Source organism: Vicugna pacos, chromosome 5, assembly GCF_048564905.1.
Source record: "Vicugna pacos chromosome 5, VicPac4, whole genome shotgun sequence".
Lineage (NCBI taxonomy): Eukaryota > Metazoa > Chordata > Mammalia > Artiodactyla > Camelidae > Vicugna > Vicugna pacos.
In genome coordinates this window covers 32640107-32659144 of record NC_132991.1, presented here as the reverse complement: position 1 = coordinate 32659144, position 19038 = coordinate 32640107, and the positions used below count along the sequence as shown (strand labels likewise).

Sequence of the window (19038 nt, the reverse complement as noted above, 5' to 3'; positions counted from 1 at the left end):
ACTGACTTTTAGAATCAACCCACTTATATTCAGAATATAGCCTCTGCCTACATGTTAGGAAGGAAGCTTTGTACCGGGAGTATCAAATGAGCACAAGCTAGGCACCAGGGAGACAGACGGCAGGAATGCCAGCAAAATGTGCCTGAACTTAAAGTTGGTGAAGGCTTTCTCATCCGTCAGTATCTGGGCTTTCAATACCAACTTATTCTTAAAGAAGGACTGTTTATCAGTTAGAATCATCTCACAAAACTGGAAAAAAGATTAAAAACACAAGCCAATACTTTAAGCATTGCTCTCTAGAAAAACAGAGCATGTCTAGGCACGTTTAAGGGCACAGCTTCTATAATATGTAGCCAAATAATGGGTATCAACGGGCAGATTTTTCTTGACTATTGAAGTCAGGAAAATTTCCTCCCCTAGAATGGCTCTGATTGGCAGATATTTTCTAAGAGAGGACAGCTGAGGCCTGTGGTCATTTTACGTCAATGGTTCTAGCTGAGATGGTCTCCTCTCCCCCCTTACACACCCTTTTCTTTCTTTTTTGCCCATCCCTATGGCTACATCCAAACCTGCTACCCAAAATGTGCTGACGGCAGTGGCTTAAAGGGACAGGAATCACCACAAAAGAACACACGCACTTGGAGTGCATGGCTTACGCAACTCATTGATTGAATATGCCTATGGTGATTTTTCTCAAAAGAACTTGTCAGATTAAAATTATAAATGACTTGAAACTGCTGGTATCTGTTTCATTTGGCTATTAGGGTGGTCACGATGTCTAACTGAGGAAGGAGAAAATGACAAAATGTCCCAGGAGTCAATAGACCATGGTTTTGCTTGATGTTACTGACTAAAATTAACCCCTAACTTGATTGATTGGAGGCAGCATCAACTGCTTATTCTATTCTGTGAGATAAAAGGGAAATCAAACAGAACATATACATAAATGGACAGACAGATAAACATATAAGACACAGTACTACCTAGGTTTAAAATTAAGTTATAAACTCTGAAATAGAATATGTTTACTATGGTTAACAGACATATCCCACATACAAATTTAGCAACAACTCATCATATTAGATGTCATGACCTTTGGCACTGGCATTTACCAGTATCGTTTCAGATAGCCCTGGTAAAGATGGCAGAAGTAATTTAATCTGTAAAAGTCCAAGTCCCAAACAGAACTGCACTTCTAAAATAGCTTCAGCATAAACAACGTCTTTTCGCACTTACTTTTAAGGAACTAAGGAAATATTTTTAAAAAAATAGTGCATCAAGCATGTTCAGTGGGTGAGGATGAGTTTCAACAGCAAGTCAGTCAATAACACCTGCAACACATATACCTAGGGAAGCTTGAATAGTAATGTGCTCACAGTTAAAAATGAAAAAAACTAGAGTAACCTATTCAATACCGTCCATCTTTAGGAGGTAACACTAAAAATGAGCTTCTCTTTTTTTAATTTTCACGAGTCAGCAAATTGAGTCTTTCTACCATGTGTTTTTAACGTGGTATTTCCCACTCAAGACATGGGACTTCAAGCAAGGCGGCTGGCTCCACCCTCTTCTAGCACAAAGAAATGGAAACAGCAAGTGCAAGAAAACTCAAGGTTTCAAGGTTCTCACAAAAATGTAGGATATGAGTAGTTCATAGGAAGCTTATCTATAAATAGCTTCCCAAAGTCTTCACCTCCATCTTTGAATCAGGAATGCACCAACCAGCTGGCATCACGAAATGCCCTAGTGACATGAGGAAGGAGGGACAAGAGACTAACACTAACTACTGAGGTCAGTATTTCAAGCCTGAAAAGAACAAACCCATTCACCAAAGTTGTTTCTCAGCATCAATTTGGACTATGCAAAGGCATAGTTGTAGTGCCAAGAGGGAAAAAAACCAAAATGAAAATGAACTGAACACTTTAAATTATTTAGAAATTTCATGCCAATCTCACTTTCATGGCCTTCTCCCACGAAAAATTTTGCCCAGTATTAAGTAGAACTATATGAGTAACAAAACCTAGCAAAAATAAAACCAAGATTCCAAGTTGGGCCTTTTGTAGAGGCTCTTTCTTTTCCATTTCCTTTCTCAGCTGCCTGCCTTCTAATAAGACAAACTCTTGGCAGGAACATAGAAGGTATCCAGACATTTGGATGAATTAGACAAGGAAAGTCTAAATGAATAAACTCTGGCACTCAGAAATGAAGCAGTCTTTTGAGACCAAAGAGCCAAAACAGAGGCTAAATAACATAATGCTTTCTGATAAAGAAATTTACTTTTTAAAAAATGAGATACACACAGTTCTCAAGGATCGTTAAGGCAGTATTTTAAATTGGAGTCTTTCAGATCAAGCTGAGACAGTAATTTCTAAACAAAACCATCAGCCTGCGCACGCCCCACACACAATTCTTTAACAGATCTAAGTTTCATATTACAATCAATGCATGTACAATTACTTACTTGCTTCCTTCTGTAATGAGCAAACTGAGAGAGGCCTAGAACAGTTGCAACAGCACCTCCTCCAACAAGAATAGTCCCTTTCACTGCCTTTTGAAATGCCATTTCTTAGCCTACAAAGACAAGGAAAAAAGGAAACAAAAAAAGTTTATTAGGATTTTTATCACACAACAATCCAATAGTAAAAAGAGACTGTGTCGATTATGAAATTATGTTAAACTAGAAAAGAAACATACGATAAGGAATTTACTAATGTACCAATTTGCAAACCACAATTCAAAAACACTACACAAAAAACCCTAGGGAACTGACTATATAAAAGTTACCATCCAACAGGAATTAAAGAAAGGAAAATTAAGATACAACTGAGGATATTTAAATAGTATAAAGTCAAGAGAGCTGTGAAAAGAAATGTCATTGTGTATCTGAGAAAACCACATGCTGGACTTGCAAGTTTGTTCAACCATTAATCCCCTCCACAAAAAGAATTGGTCAAAGTCTTCTGTCACTCATCGTGACAATGAACCTCACGCCTGCTTCAGGTTCTTTGGCAAGTGCTTAATTCAGCTCTGGTACAACTCCCTTCCTGAGTTTCCCTCTTCCGAATGAAGTTCTCACTAGAACTGAAAGCCAACACGCTTACATTTCTATCCCTAGGAGAGTCTACACTTTACAGATAAAAAGTCAATGAAAACCATGCCTTGATCCTTTTATAAAATGACAGATTTAACACTGCTGCAATTCCTTTCATTAAAGGAACTTTAAAAAAAAAGGTTTCTTCCAGCCAGAGTGGCATGACACCACAATTTCAAAGGGAAACTCTCCAGATCAAGCACTCTTTTGTGCTTACTGTATATTTCTAGATAAAATCTTGCACTGTGTTAGCTCTTGACTTTCTTCTCACTTGTTTAAAAAAATTTCTTTTCTGCTCTTGGACTGATTAAAATTTCTTTAGAATTTTTTTTTTTTGAGGATTTAAATAGTCTAACTTTTTCAGGAACCGAAAAGAAAAAAAAGATGAAAAAAGAAAATTCAACAAAAAAAACCCTCCTGTTTAGTCTGCTAAACAAACAAACAAAGGCAAAACTATGTGATCACCTAAAAAAATTCTAACTTAAGAGTTGTTATAGAGCAACTTGACCTGCCTAAGCCTTTCACTCACAATAGCAGCTGGCACACCCACATCTTACAGGGAAGGCACTACCCCACTTTCCTGAATGGGCCTAGGACTGACCCGTCTGGACAACGCACCTTATCTACAAACAACCCATGACCCAAGAAAGTATTGAATATGAAGTCAGTTTTAACCTAGGATAGTAAAGAACATATAGTATCTCAATGTAACTTATGATACAGTTAAAATCTGAGTTCATATTGAATGGATACAGTCTATCAGCATAACTAGCCTAAATCAAAGAATTTCTGTGCAGTTGGTAACTATGATTCTACAGAAAATTCATTTTGGAATACTATAAATTATATACTAAAATAAAAGTTGGCATTTCTTAAAATTTTATTTTTCCTCTGATCTCATTTTTTTTTTATGAACTCCTAAATTCTAAGACTCATCTTTATTTTTAAGATTCTCACCAGAAAAATATTTCACACGTGTATGTTCTCGGCTGCTGGAAGTCTCTTCTTTCCGGTCCCTTCTCTACATCAACCATCCCCTCTCCCAAGTTATGCAAAACGGTTAGTATATGCAGGCTAGGGCTTCCATTCATCATTTGGTCAACTCTAAGCAAAATCTAATGTCCATGGTTGCTCTAATAGTAAACAACACAACTTAGCCAACTTGGAAGGCACCCATTTGTCACAGTTCACCATCACCACTCCTAATACTGCTATAACCGTTCACATGTGTGCCTATCACACAGTAGAAACTCATGCTATCCCCAGGCTAGCTGAGTTCCCCTGACAATTAGGGACAGAGAATAGAGACCCAGCTCTATTTACCTAAACAACGCTGGTGCCCACCCCATATAGATAGCAGCCTGGCAGTCCTTTGGATGTGAGTTTGGTATGTGGCTGATTTTAGCTCAGTCTCCTTGCTTCTGTCTTGTGGATAATGTCACCGATGACCTCACAAAGGATACCACACTTTAGTAGCGCCAACTGAGGGATGTTGTACAATACAGTCAATGAAAGTGTCTCAGCAGAGGCGCTCATTCAGCCAGATAAGTTTGGAGCTAGTTTTTCCAACTGTATAGATCCCAACATTCCCTGCTCACCTTGGTATATTGCTTCAATTTGATTTGTCTGAAACCAAAACATGCTAAGGAGGGTATCTTTATGGGTTTTCTCAATGAGCCACTAATAGTACGGAAAAAACTGCATTCATACATTATTCTGTGGAGTTAGCAATAATATTGGCTAATAGTTTCTTTTTTCAGTATTTTCATAAAATAACCTATGCCTAGGGGATATTATTATTTCTATTGTGATCAAATTCGTCTGTAAGATAATCTAGCTAGTTGTTATGAATAAATCACTCTTACAGGTAATTCAAAAACAAAAGCACAGAATCAATTTCACCTGGCTCTCCTAACATTATCATCATCATCACCATCATTATTATTAATGTTATAATGACAATGGTTACCATTTATTAACTTAATTGCTCGGTAACAGGTACCATGTTTTTAATTCTTTACATACATCAGCTCATATTACCCTCACAACATCATAATTTCATAAGAAGGGCACCTGCAGTTCAAAGGGAGCAGGGGATTTGTCCTAGGTCACTCCCTAGTAAGTGTCAAAAAACACAATTTAGTCTTCGCTTTTAATTACTAGGTGGTTCTGCCCTGCCTTTGCTCTGAAAGGCAACCTCTCCCCAAGAGCCACACCATATTTTGCTATTACACCCAAAATAAGACTCTACTCAGAAGCATTCACCCAGAGAGTTCCTCAGCATTACGGTTTCTCTAAGGCACTGAAGAAGACTGACAAAATATCTACTAGTGACCTTCTGCCAGATAATGTGAAAACTTCATTTTAATGTTGAAAGAAAGAAATGTAAAAACAGATTAATATAAACCATATGCTGTGAACTATTCGTATCCATTTGCATTCCATTACAAAGAGAAAAGTCTTCATAATGTTACCAAGAGGAAAAGACTGCTTCCTTCTAGATAAAACCTGCAACCAGGAAGTTAGCAAAGACTGGGAACACAAATGTCAATAAATCTTTACCTCTTGCAAGTAAAAGTGTGAGAAAACTAGAGGTAGGAAAGAAAACTGGAGTTAGGAAAGAAAACCAGAGTTAGAAAAATCATCCAAAGATAAGAATAGCTTAGTTATCATGGTGTGATAGCTATGTTTAATAGCCCATGAATTAAATCACATATACATTGACTCAAGACTGGCTCCTCATTTGCACAGACCAATGCCAGCCCCCAATTCTTGTGAGAACACCAGGCCAACTAAACAAAACCCTAAATAAAAAGGCACACAACTAAATATAATCTGTGAGTTTATCAACCTTTCAAGGGGCTTACAATCAATTTGGAGGATTAAATATCAAAATGTGTCTTATAACACTGTCTTATTAACTAGTTGTGCTATACTGAGTGTTAATAATACTTTGATAGACAAAAGACCCTGAATGGACAAAGCAATCTTGAAAAAGAAGAACAAAGCTGGAGGCATCAAATTCCTGATTTCAAACAATAGTGCAATGCTATAGTAATCAAAACATTATGGTACTGACGTAAAAACAAAAAACCCCAACTCATAGAAACAGAGAAGAGCTTGGTGGCTGCCAGAGGCAGGGGTAGAAGGGGAGAGAAATAGTCAAAATGTACAAACTTTCAAATATAAGTAAGTTCTGGAGATTTAACATACAGCGTGGTGACTATAGTTACTAATACCAAATTGTGTATTTTAAAGTTGCTAAGAGAAGAAATCTATAAAGTGCTCATCACAAAAAAAAAAATTGTAGCTGTGAGATTATGAGTGTTAACTAAACTCATTGTGATAATCATTTCATTATATATAAAAAATCATTATGTTGTATACCTTAAACCTATATAATGTTATATGTCAATTTTACCTCAATAAAACTGGAAGAAAAAAAATTACATTATAGCCCCAAAAAAGCAGTAGCTTGAAGTGGAGGTGGGGGTGATGGTAAAGCACTATCCGAAAACCACTTTCATCAAGCAGAAGATATATGTTAAGAGTAAAACTAGGATGCTATTTCTATTCAAGTGCCAAGTTATGATGCCCTCAAAGAAAGAATGGAATCACTAAATAGACAATGACTATATTTCACCAGCATTTCTGTGTTTTGGGTCCTTCAAAATGCCTGGAAGGGCTGGACTAGTTTATAAATAAGGCAGGCTGCTAAATGACATTATTTCCTAAACCATGACAATATCAAGTTGAAAAAAAATCAGTAGAGTATCCAGTTCAGATGGCATAGTGAATTCATGCTTCAGCTCATCCTCTATGCTCTAAACACATGGTAACGACAGACAAAAATAGAAAAAAAAGAAAAAAGAAATACATACATATACACACACATACACACTCTGACAGAAAAGAAAGCAAGGTGCTGTATCATTGCAGTGAAAGAAGAGTAGTTCTAACTAGAAGAAGTAAGGAAAGCTTCAGAAGACAGTATCCTTGAGAGGGCTCTTAAAGAAAGAAAAGGATTTGGGGGGCAGTGAATATGAACAGGTCTGGACTGAAAAAGATTTGGAGGAGGAACACCACGGAAATGTTCAGGAGTCATGCAAGTTGTTATCTGACTTGGCTGGAGATGATGTTCATTTGGAAATGAGGTCTAAGAAGTGCAGGGCAAGAGATAAGAATATTCTGTATATGTGAAATACAGTATTCTTCTATGATATTCTTTTGGCCATGAGAGTTGAGACTGCAGATGAAGGAAGCAAGATGCTTCATCCCATGATTTATGAAGAGTGTTCAAGTAGATTTTTGTGTTGAAGCTTGTGACTAAGACTGAGAGACCAACTGGAAGGCAATAAATAGTCCCCGTGCCCCATGTGAGAGGATGACAGCCCAGTTTAGGACAACATTGCAAAGTGCAAATGCAGAGATTGATGCTTCCCAGAAATCTCTAATGACAGCACTCAGTTAGAGACCATTACAGGATCTGACAAGTGGTTACAGAAGGAAACAGGAAGAGACTGAATGCCATAAGGGGTTTTAGCCTGGGTAGCTGGGGACTTGCCCCAACATTACAACATTAAGAATCAGAAAGAAAAGCAAGTTTTTAAGGGAGAAGACAAGCTCATTTGGAATCAAGGAAATTTGAGATCTAGATAGAACACCTACAGAGAGAAAGGAGCAAAGAGGTAGACAGATGGGCCTCAAACTCACACAAGTCATCAGCACTAAAGGTATGGGTTGGGGACTCTTCTGTCTGGAACTGACAGAAATATCTGCTACAAAATAAAATATACCTACAGCTAGCTAAACAAAAATCGAGCTCGCCACTTCTCAGAGTTTGCTGACCCATGCTTCCAGCTAACCCTGCGAGTTATCTGGCTCTGCTGAATTCTTAGCTGTCCTTTCAGGACTCCCATTGTAGACAGAGCGACTTTGACAATGAAAACCACCGCTCAGGTCCTGTCTCCCAACAGTCCCCGACAGCTCACACTTCTGCCTCCTCCCATTCAGTGGCAAGGCTACTCTTCCAGCTAAATCATGCATCGAAATGACTTAGCCACATACCTGAGACTTAGAAACAAGAAATAACCACCCAATGAAAAGGGCTGAGGTTCCCCTGGACAACCACTCACAAGCAGATTTATTCCAGAACAAGAGCACGCTTCCTGGCCCCCGAATTCTCAAAGCAGAGTCCTCAAATTCTTCTCCCTGTCTTACAGTCCTAGTTTCTCTCTTAACTGAGCCTAAATAAAAACCCATCCAAACAGATCTATCACTTCTCTGTGGAAGGGAGTCCCTTCACTTTTACAAAAACTCTTCTGTCCTCCGGCCTCTTGCCTGGAAACAGTAGTTTCCTTTCTAATTTCCATGCTCTCCATTAATTTAAGAAAAATTGAGACTTCTCAGAGTTTTGAGTCTTATGCCAGCACAGATGTAAGCACATTTCTCCCCATCCTTCACGAGAGTGATCAGTGTAGGCGGTGGGGATGGGGGAAGATAGCTCAGAGATCATTTTCAGAAGAGTCATTTCCACCACAAACCTTGTGATCCTTGGAACATGTGCTCTGTAGCAAGATATAAAGGCACCGTGTGCCCTTCTGATCAGCTACACTGGGAGCCCAGACAAACGAGGCGTTTAAACACAAAATACAACTTGCAGCATGTGACCCAGACGTAGCCTGTGCTACTTGACTCAGCCCTTTACCTAAACAGATAGATGCAGGTCCAAAGGAACCGGAAGCTCCTTACACTTTGGTTGTACAGCCATCCACCTTGTAGCTGTGCATGGAAAACTGCCCCCTCCTCTATTTTGAGTCATGACACTGTCAAACCCACAGAAGGCACAACTCAGAGGCCAGGCCCCCAAGGTCCACCTGTATACAAATTCAGTGACTTAAAGGGGAAAAGGTCCATGAATCTTACTAAATGGGGGTGCAGGACCTCATCAGAGGAAGTCCTACCCAACAGGTCTATAACCATGGAATTTGGCATCAAGTCCACGGCAAAGTGGATGAAGAGGGAGTGAGTGCAAAAGCACCTTTGCCCCTAGCAGTCCAGTTTAAACTATAAACGTCAAGATTTGGGGCTGCTTTGAAATAGACATGTTTCAACAAAGCCAACCCTTTATTATTCTAATCGATGTGATATGGAATGCTTTGCTATTCCATATGCATTCCATGCATGCTTTGCATTCCATAATGCTTTGCTATGGAATGCTCCTATAAGAAAGTACACCACAGTTGAGGCACACCAAGCATAAGCTGATAGAGTGCTTACACAGACAAGTACCAACCAAAGTGCGCCATGTACTCCCTCCTCTTTCCCCAAGGTTATCTTTACGGAGGGGATAATGATTAGCACTCTACCTGCAAACGCAGCCTCCCCAGCCAAGCGGAGAGGCACTTCTGCACATACATCTCACACAGCAGCACTGTGATCTCTATAGAAACACACAGTGAGCCCTCAAGCATGTCTTTTGAAAGCTGACAACATAAATGAACAAAACAGTCAACATCAGAGGCCCATCAACCTGTTCTCTGCCAACAGAGAGGAGTCCTAGTCCATAAACTGAAAATGAATTGTCCTTTCTTCCATTGCTTTAAACATTTCTGAAAAGGATTTAGGCCAAGTCTGGATAGGAAATGGACCCAAGGGTTATCCACAAGATTATCCCAGTGGAAATAAGTGGAGTATCGAGTCCTAAGGAAACAGCAGACACTTACTCTTCTATCACTCTTCCCTAGCCCTTCCTCATATAGAGATCTTGAGCCACAACCACAACAGTAACAATGACAACCTATAGTTGTAAAAATGCATACACCAAACAGGGTATCAAAGCACAGACCATAAGGTTTTTCTGAAGTCACTGAGAAAAGCATTCTCCTGATAAAATAAATGAAAGAACCAAAGAAAAGTCCACCGAAAACTTAGAGATATAATGAATCCTCACACTCTGGATGTTCAAAACTTTGGCCTGTGGCTGATGAGGGGGCTCAGGTAACAATCACACACGGCTGGGTCGGCATCCAAACCCTCGCTGGGCCCCTGCCTTTCACACTCTATCTGAAGGCCAACTGCTTTAGTGAAGGGCAGGTTCCATTTCCAATCAACTTCCCCAGGAAATCCTTTGCCAGAAGCACAGAACCCAAAAGACGGGACAAAATCTTAACAAAGCGAGAGCATCTGAACAAAGACAAAAGAGAAACAGAATCGTGGAACCAAGAGAAAATGAAAGAAGACAAACCCTGTATTTGCATTGGTCCACAAAGCTCCAAGCCAGTAGGCACCTTGGAAATGACGCCCACTAGTCTCTCTGGGGCACCTTAGGTCAGTTATATCATTTTAGAACAAACACAACCCACAGCTGCAGAGGACTGAGACAGAGGTTAGCCCAGGACCATGCCTCAGGCTCAAAGGAGGGTGCGAGCCTGGAAGCGTGACAGAAGGAGGAGCTGGCACAGAAAGGGTTGAACTGGTTCCAGAGTTTCAAATCAGACTTAAGAAATGTAAACAAAGGCACCAAAAAAAAAAAAAAAAGAGAGAGAGAGAGAGGAGAAAATAATTTCAACCATTTAAAGAAAGCCAGTTAAGTCTCTGTTAAAAATTCAGCTCAAACATTATCCCATGAGTTCTTTCGGTGTGTAATTTTTGCTTTTTTAATTTAATATGCAATGCCACAATTGATTAAAAGCATTTATTTCACAAAGTCCTCTAAAATGAAAACATACCAAAAGGGAAGAGGGCCCAGGAGGAACAAGAGGATACATGCTCACTCTCTAACAGTCATTTATTATGTAAGACTCAATTTAAAAAAAAAAAAAGTAAAGTGTCTCCAAGGCAACTTCCATGTTATGTGTTTATGTCCTCTGCCATTTCTAAAATGCACACCAGTACTACAGAGTCACAAACTTGACCCTTTTCCTTACTTTCTTAAGGTTCTCTGTAGAATTACAAGAAATCAATGAAGCCTATCTCAGCTAATAACAGATTTATAGTCATTAAATGCAAATGATCATGGTTTAATTCATAATGGAATGATTTCTATTGTATTTGCTTTCCATAGAATTGCTATGAAAAATTACAAAGAACTACACTTAGTTCATGCAGGTGAACTTGTTTTCCATTTTAAATTCATTTTAAAACCAAAATTAATATATATTCTCTGCCATTCTAGATATGTTAATAGATTTTTGTTTAAAGTTGTAAAAGTCTATCTTTAATTTTCCATAAAAATATACGTCTGCTTTCTTTGTTTACCATATATGTAATTTCAGGTAATGCTGGAAGCATAAAATAAAATGCCCTCATAAGTGAAAATCCTTACGGAGCACTCCCCGCAAATACCCATCCCTTATAAAGACACAAGTTAGGTTAAGGAACTGAGTGGATAACATGCCTAGTATGAAATAACAAACTTGTATTTATATATCAACCAATAAGAAATGCCTCACTTAACAAGAATAGAGCTGACAATGAAAAAAGCTTTAATTCTGTCTTGAGGAAGAAGGAATGTTACCAATGAATCACACAAAAAAGTTCTTCAGGCAAACAGACTCTCCTATGCTTCTCATAGTCTTTCTGCCCCTTTATTAACTCTATTGTTGGGTTCGAAAAATGGTTCACATTCCTTTGGCAGCACAAACCCCCTTTTTAGATTTTTACATGCTGTTATAGACTCTACTTCAGTAATTAAAACAAGAAAAGACCCTTTACTTTGTTATCGAATAAACTGCAAACCAAAGAACAGAGCTCAAAATATCTGCCTTTACAGTAAAATATAATACGTCATGCCTCTCATCCAGATTTATTATAACTATAACGAACCCTTATAAAGTAATCAGAATCATGGCTATTGAATATACACCCCAAAATGTTTCATAAGAAAATATCTACTTTACCATACAAATAAATGTACTTTAAAAGGGCGTAAGTGCTATAAAATAGTGGGCAGACACTGTGAATCAAATGAAAACGTTCTTAACACATGTGGGTGATAATGAACTTTAGTCAAAAGAAAACACCCTAAGAAAATTTCAGTTAAATGACATGTTCAGAGAAAGAAGTGCTTCAGATAATTAAGTTTCTATTTACCTGGATCTTAATCGGAGATCTCTTCTACTGTTATCCAATATCATATATTTTTAAGAAATACAGCATTATGAATTAGGAAAAATTATCTACTAAATATAGGCATTTTTCTAATATTCAAAAAAACCTGAAGGAGACTCATGATCATTATTCTGAAGGCTCATTTTCTGAACAGCACCGATGTAGAAGGATGGAGAATCTGCCTTCAAATATAATAAGCACAAACAAAACTTTAAAAAACTGGCTTTTTTTTTAACTTCAAAATGCTGATGCCAACTGAGTTAATTCAGCTTTTGTTTATTATTTTTATCACTGAATAAGAGGAAAACGTAGCAATTCTTTCAAAAGTTCCAGTAGTAATTGTATTACATATTTCATTAAAAACGCATTTTAGGAAATACTTGTTGAAGATAGTTTATGAAATCTTGAGCTCATAAAAAACTATAACATAATTTTTATGATAGTTAGTTATAGCACAATAATTTCGGTTAATTTAATTTACTTACATTGTAAAAAAAAGTTCTAAATCTAATTATAGCTCCATTACCGCTTTTTAAATGCATAAGCCATGGTTGAGAGTTACAACAGAGACCAAGAAGGATGCGGGGCGGGGAGACCAGTTATTCTGTTTTTCTGAGCTAGAGAAGATCCCCACGAAGTAAAGCTAACCACTTTGTACATCCTGTAGCCTTTTTTCCCCAACAATCCGTTGAAATTTGCATTTAAAATTCACTCCCCTGCATATCTAATAACCCACTGTAGGTATAAAGGTAACTATTAACAAAGGGTGAAATTATACACATGCAAAGGAAATCTAAGATGTACTATCTTAAAAAAACCATGTATTATATGATTTAGTTCAGCGATGACACTCCCTAAAAATATCTGACTCTTAAGGAAGTTAAGAATTGGACAATGGGAGAGACAGATTGCAGTAAGTCGTATTTCAAACAGAAGTTTCTTTCAAAAGTATGGAATACAAATCATACAACATTTTGTAAAGGCTCCATACCCTGACCCCTCAAAAAGGAGAAGAAAAGCTAGTAGGTCTTCTTTCACCTATACAAAAATAATAAAACAGAGCTGTATTTCGATCTCAGTCATCTTGGCTGAAATAGTCTTGGTCCTAAGATCTTATTCTCCCCACTTGAATGAGGCATCCTCTCCAAGCCTCTCTTTCTTTGAGTTTTCTTTTCTTCTTTAAAAGGACTGGCACACACCCTAAGTGGAAAGCTTTCAAGTACTAGACTATAAACAAGCCTAGTCACTGTGCAGGAGATACTATGTACCAACATTACACAGTAATACACTAGCATCTGACAGTCGAAAATTTAAATAGCACGCAAAAGTGAAGATAAAGGGTTCTATTCAATATTCTTGCTAAAACTGCCACTGCAAAACAAACAAAAGTACAAACACACACAAAACCCTCTATATTCTTCTAATTCTCAAAACACCAGATCAAAAAAAAGGAAATCACCAGTGGGTATTCTAGAAGGAGAGATTACGACTTGTCTTGTAATTCCGTCTGTACCACTAACTTGCTTTGTGATTTCAGGCAAATCATTTGAATTTGCTGATCCTCACTCCATCTATAAATGAAGTATCTCTGAAAATGTCAGAGTTATTTTAACTTTAGATTTGTGTTATTTAATGGTTTTACTTCATTCAGTAGGTACAGAGGAAAAAAACCCAAACCTTCTGCATTGAAGTTTAGGTACTATCTTAATGTCCTATTTATTTCGCACTGTTGGATGATTAAGATTTGTATTCATTCTTTCATTCAATAATTATTTTCTGATCATTTAACATGTCCCAGGCACTGAGAGTACAACTGAGGACAAACAACAAAAATCCCTGCCTTCCAAAGGCTTACATTTGAATGGAGTTTACTATTTTAAAAAGTGTCTAGGCTATTTTGAATTGAAATATTTCAAAAATACAAGCCACACTTTGTCTTCTTAAAGAATATCAACCGTGAACGCAATTATTGATGGCTTAGGGCCATCCTTCTGTGCATTAGACTATGCTGATAGGGCACTGCCCTCGGGAACAGCTGAATACTATTACCTCTTTACTAAGTGGCTCCGAACCACAGACTGTTCCCGCTTGAATTCTTCCCACATCTGCTTTATAAAATTTTCCTCTTTCTTCCAAACGATCGGCTCATGGTAAGTTTCCCTTTTGATCTTTGAGCTCTCCAGCTCACTTCTAATTTGTTGACACTACGGTCAGAAAAGTGATGGCCAAGTTAGCTAAAACTGTTTAAAATACAAATAAATAACTCTGAGCAAGGCAAAAGGAACAACTTATTAGCATCCTAGCATCTGAATTTTCAACTTTCTCTCTCCATCTATTCAAGGGCCTTTTCCCCTCTTCCTTCCTTTGTTCTAGGTCAATGGATCTTACCAGATAATTTCTGAAGTTTGCTGTATACAGTATGGATGAAACAAACTACACAAGCCTCTTAAGATGATTAAGAACTTCAAACCAGATACAAGCGCATAGTCCAAGATTAGAAAAAGAAAATTCTTACTTCAATTCTGCCTCATCTGAACAAACTCACATTACGTACCCTGGGAAAAATATGACAAAGCTGTTTGTTTCTCTGCTCTAGACACAACTAGAACCTTTTTCTCTGCTCTCCTGGATTTAAAGAAAAGTTTACAGATAGATGAGCCAAAAAACGTCAAATTTCCTTGTTGGAAACTGGCTTATGAAAAACACGCTGTTGGTGAGTGAAAGATAAAAACTGCACATTCTAAGAAAATAGCCAAAGCAAGAGCTCAACAAATACTCAGGAAAGTATCACTGAAGGACCTACCCAACTAAAGGAAGACGAAAGGAGGGACATTCGTTCTGCAACATGCATGCAGCTGGGATTGACTGAACGAATGCCTGCTAGATCCTTAGCACTGCTTAGGGGCTGGCAATTTTTCTGTTCTCATGAATTAGAGAAAACAAAAAATAAACATGTAAACACAATTTAAAAATTGAGTATTTTGAAACTGACAAGTGCTATGGAAATAATTAGGTTGGAGAGTGGGAGTAGGTGGGATCTACTTTAGATAAAAGGTTCATGGAGGTTATTTGGCACAAATGTCACTGAGGAGGAAGAGCCAGTCACACAGGGATCTAAGAGAAGGTCCTGCCACACAGAGGGGACAGGCATACAAAAACACACAGCATGTGTCAGCTTTGCCTCTACTGGACACTAAAAGGCCACTGTGGCGGCAGCACTGTGAACGATGTGGGCAGTGGGTTCCAGGTCAGGTCAGAGAGCCAGGCAGGTGGCAAGTCACAAATGACTTCCTCCTAGCAAGGTGTTTATTCTGACAAGATAGAGACAGAAAATGAATGGGAGGTCTTAATCAGTGCAATAATACGACGGAATTTAGAGAAAGAGGGAGAAAAGAAGATCGACCCTAGCTACAGTATAAAGGATGCTTTTTAGGGTAATCAAAGTAAAAGCTGCTATTTTTTCTTAAGGACACCAGTAGGAATGTTCATAATGAGCAGATGAAAGTGTGAAAAAGGGACATTATGGGGACAGAGAGAAAAAGTTAACAAATGACATGAGAAAATAGTCAAAAATGTAAACCACAATCAAAAGCAGGATTCTATAATAGGAAAACAAACACTTTAGGGATAATCTTGAATATAAATATCTACTGAACTTACACACTTGAAAGACTGTTCCATCCCATTCAGTCTAACAAGCTGGTAACAAAGCCTGGGAAGTGTCAACTGAGAGAGCCTCTCAAATGCCAACAGCAGAATTCTTTTATATTTCTATTCCCTGTTGGTCTGGGGTATGTTGCAGGTGATTTTCTCCCCCACAATTCATTCTATCTTGAGGACTTGTTTTGGAAAAGAACCCAAGGTCACATCTCAACAAGCCGAGGCACTCGGAACATTCCCCACCAACTACAGGCAGGGTGCTAAAGAGCTGTGTAAAACTTACTGACACACCGAGCATAGATGTAATAGACAAGAGAGACTGCATATGATTAATTACTGTTATTTATATTTATGGGCTTGAATCTTGAGGATGCCTGTCCTCTCCCCGTTTTATTTCATAATTTTCCCCCTGCTGGAGACTGAAGAGCAAAAGTCAATTGCCTGAGTGTTGGCATCACACTGGAAACTAGAGGGCCGTGCATTTCAATTCCAGCTCAAGAAACACTCTGGCTGAGCAGATGTAATTCACCAGACCCCAGTAGGCTAGGCTCGCAGTGTTGTCAGTCAAATCACATAGCTGATGGAAATCAGCAGAGCACATTAGCAATTTATACTCAATAGCCTCTTCTCAACCATAAATTTTGAGAAAATGTTCAGTGAAACCCAAAGTTAATCCAAAAAATTTAGCTCATAGTTGGAGACTTTGATCTTACCATCGGGCCATCAGGACTTACAAAATGACTTACAAAACAGCATTTCTAATAGGCCTCCTGTCAAAATGCCAGGTTCCAATATCAACGCCACGACCTTCAGGCATGACCTCACCCAGTGCACTTGTGCCTACTCCCATGGTCATGACTTTGATAGCCGCCAGCTGCATGATTTGTTGTTCAGACTGTATCCTGAGGCAGCAGTCACAGAACAGGCAAGCAGCATTTGGGGCCAGACCCCCACCCTGTGACAGTCTCAGCCTCAGCAAAGCCACCTGATATTTCTGGACTTCAGATTCCGCATATAAACGACTGAGATCTTCTGCACATTTCCTTTTTCACGGCACTGCTAGATCCCATAACGCTGGCCTCCTGCCATTTCTCCCACCCAAACTGGATGACAAGGGTAGGTCACTCACCAGGCCAAAGTGATTGCCAGTCTCTTATCCCACTCTGACTTGAAAAAACATTTTTATGCTGGTAATAACTATTAAGGTCTAGAAATAAGTGGACAGCTCTGAATAACTTACATATTCTAGAATTTCTTGATTGCTTAGGAGTCAATTCTTTCTGAGTTAATTGCACTCTGGATGGAGATGGGGTAATGGGCAATAGAAAATTAATTACGAAGAGAACGAAAATAGATAAAATAGTGTCCACGTGTGTTTCTGATTTACACATATACACACACATACACAAAGGATGTATGATGTGTATACATATCCAAAAATGTTTAAAATCTCATCTTTGAATGGTAGGGTCATTTTCCTTTTTTCTTGTGTGTATCATTTTTAAAATTTTCAAAATGAGTATGTAGTGTTCTTGTAATAAGAAAAAAAAAGCTATCTATGTGTATGTGCGGATGAGAGAGAAAGGAAAAAAAGTAAGAGCTCTAAAGATCACGTGCAGATAGATAGCTGACATTTGACTAAATCCCATATCATCTGACCATTGCTTGAGTGACTTTCCTGTTACACAACTTTTCTCATCTTTAATGGACTAGAGTAAAAGACCCACACAGAGAAAGGAAAAGGATAGTTTGCCTTTAGAATTTATTAGGAATCTTGCAGCAAGAACTGGAAAATGTCACAGAATTATCTACCTGATTCTGAAGAACAGTTTCTACCCTAACTGGAATGAATCTGCCTTGAGCATCTGACACAATAACTATTGAAGCCTGAGTTAAACTACACCTAAACTAGTCTTGAATTTTTAGTTATTTCATATCACATCCTCTTAGGGATTTAAAGTTTAACACAACATCAAAGATCCCAACAATTTAGTCAAAGCAGTGACTGCAAAGCTGATAGAACTTCCTGGAATTTAGTGTCCCCCAGGGTTCAACTCCAGAAATACAGAATCTCTTCAGTCACTGGGCCAGCCCTGAAGGAAGCCCACAGGTGCACAGAGAAATGACAGATCATCCTAGATGGAGGCCAATGCTCTCTCTGTCCCCGCCCTGTGACAATTCAGTGCTCTCAGACAGGAACACTGCTGCTGCCCGAGGCACAGCTGGGATCCTTCTAGTCATAGGGTGCTGTCCTTGGCATACTCAGACGACACTACCGACCAGTCAGTAGCACATTCTCTGTGGGAGGCAGCCAGTGGAGAGGTCATCAGAGACAGACAGCCCCGGACTGAACTCTGACTTACGTCACTTACTGGCTGTGTGACTGACTGTGAGCTTTAGCCTTATGCATAAAATCTCATCTATTTCACAACTTCCATTGAGAATTTGAGATAATGTGAAAAATGTAGAAAAATACCTCTGCTGTCAACAACTCCCATTCCCAATACATCATCTACATGGGCTCCCACGTGTGCAGAGGCTGCGGTCAGAGAGAACAAACAGCGGCCACGGCCCTGCGTTAGCCCCAGCTGCACTTGGCTCTGCCCAAGCAAGTGCACTTAAGACACACGCGGGGGAAGTGAATCTAGCCATTTCCCCTGAAAAAAACAGTAAGCAGGGCCCTTCCACACTTTCTCTAGCATCTCTCCCAAAATAAACATTCTCTTCAACAGAACAGATACTGTTATTTGTGGAGCACTCCATCAAACATAAAAGCCTTGGAAAGCCCAGCATCTACGCACGTCCAACTCCAGGCCAGAGGTTACCTGGTACAGAGGCCACAGGGAGGCAGTGGGCTCTCTTCCACTTTAGATCAGACTCTGATTCCGTGGAGCCCAATGTTTATATGTCTGTCTCTAGTAGTTCAATTAGTCAAGGGATTTAAAACATTCCCGGCAAGAGGCTTGATCTAAGGTTTGTGTCCTGAGTTAACCCTAGTGACGGGGACAACTTTGACCCATAAGAGTGGTTTTCTTGTCCTCTATTCAGAATACTTCCTGGCATTTATTTTTAGTTGACATAGGATGAGGAATTGCTTTCTGGCTCTATCACAAACCCTGAACCCCATCTACCTTGAAAAAAAATACTAATATAAGACCAAAATGCCAACGCTATGAGTC

The 19038-nt window shown here is 38.8% G+C and overlaps 1 protein-coding gene across 7 annotated transcripts in view; it reads right to left on the bottom strand.

The window, feature by feature from the left end:
- The window catches only part of GPD2 (glycerol-3-phosphate dehydrogenase 2), a 195309-nt gene that overhangs the window by 99711 nt on the left and 76560 nt on the right, over positions 1 to 19038 (bottom strand). For 5 of the 7 annotated variants that reach the window (XM_072960982.1, XM_006196178.4, XM_072960984.1 and 2 more), the window contains exon 2: positions 2459 to 2568. In XM_072960982.1, coding sequence (XP_072817083.1) covers positions 2459 to 2560 — 102 coding nt within the window. In that variant the 5' untranslated portion in view covers positions 2561 to 2568. Of the gene's footprint in view, positions 1 to 2458; positions 2569 to 4045; positions 4066 to 4411; positions 4454 to 19038 lie in introns of those variants that run through there. The other 2 variants (XM_072960981.1, XM_072960985.1) reach the window with 2 other exon arrangements.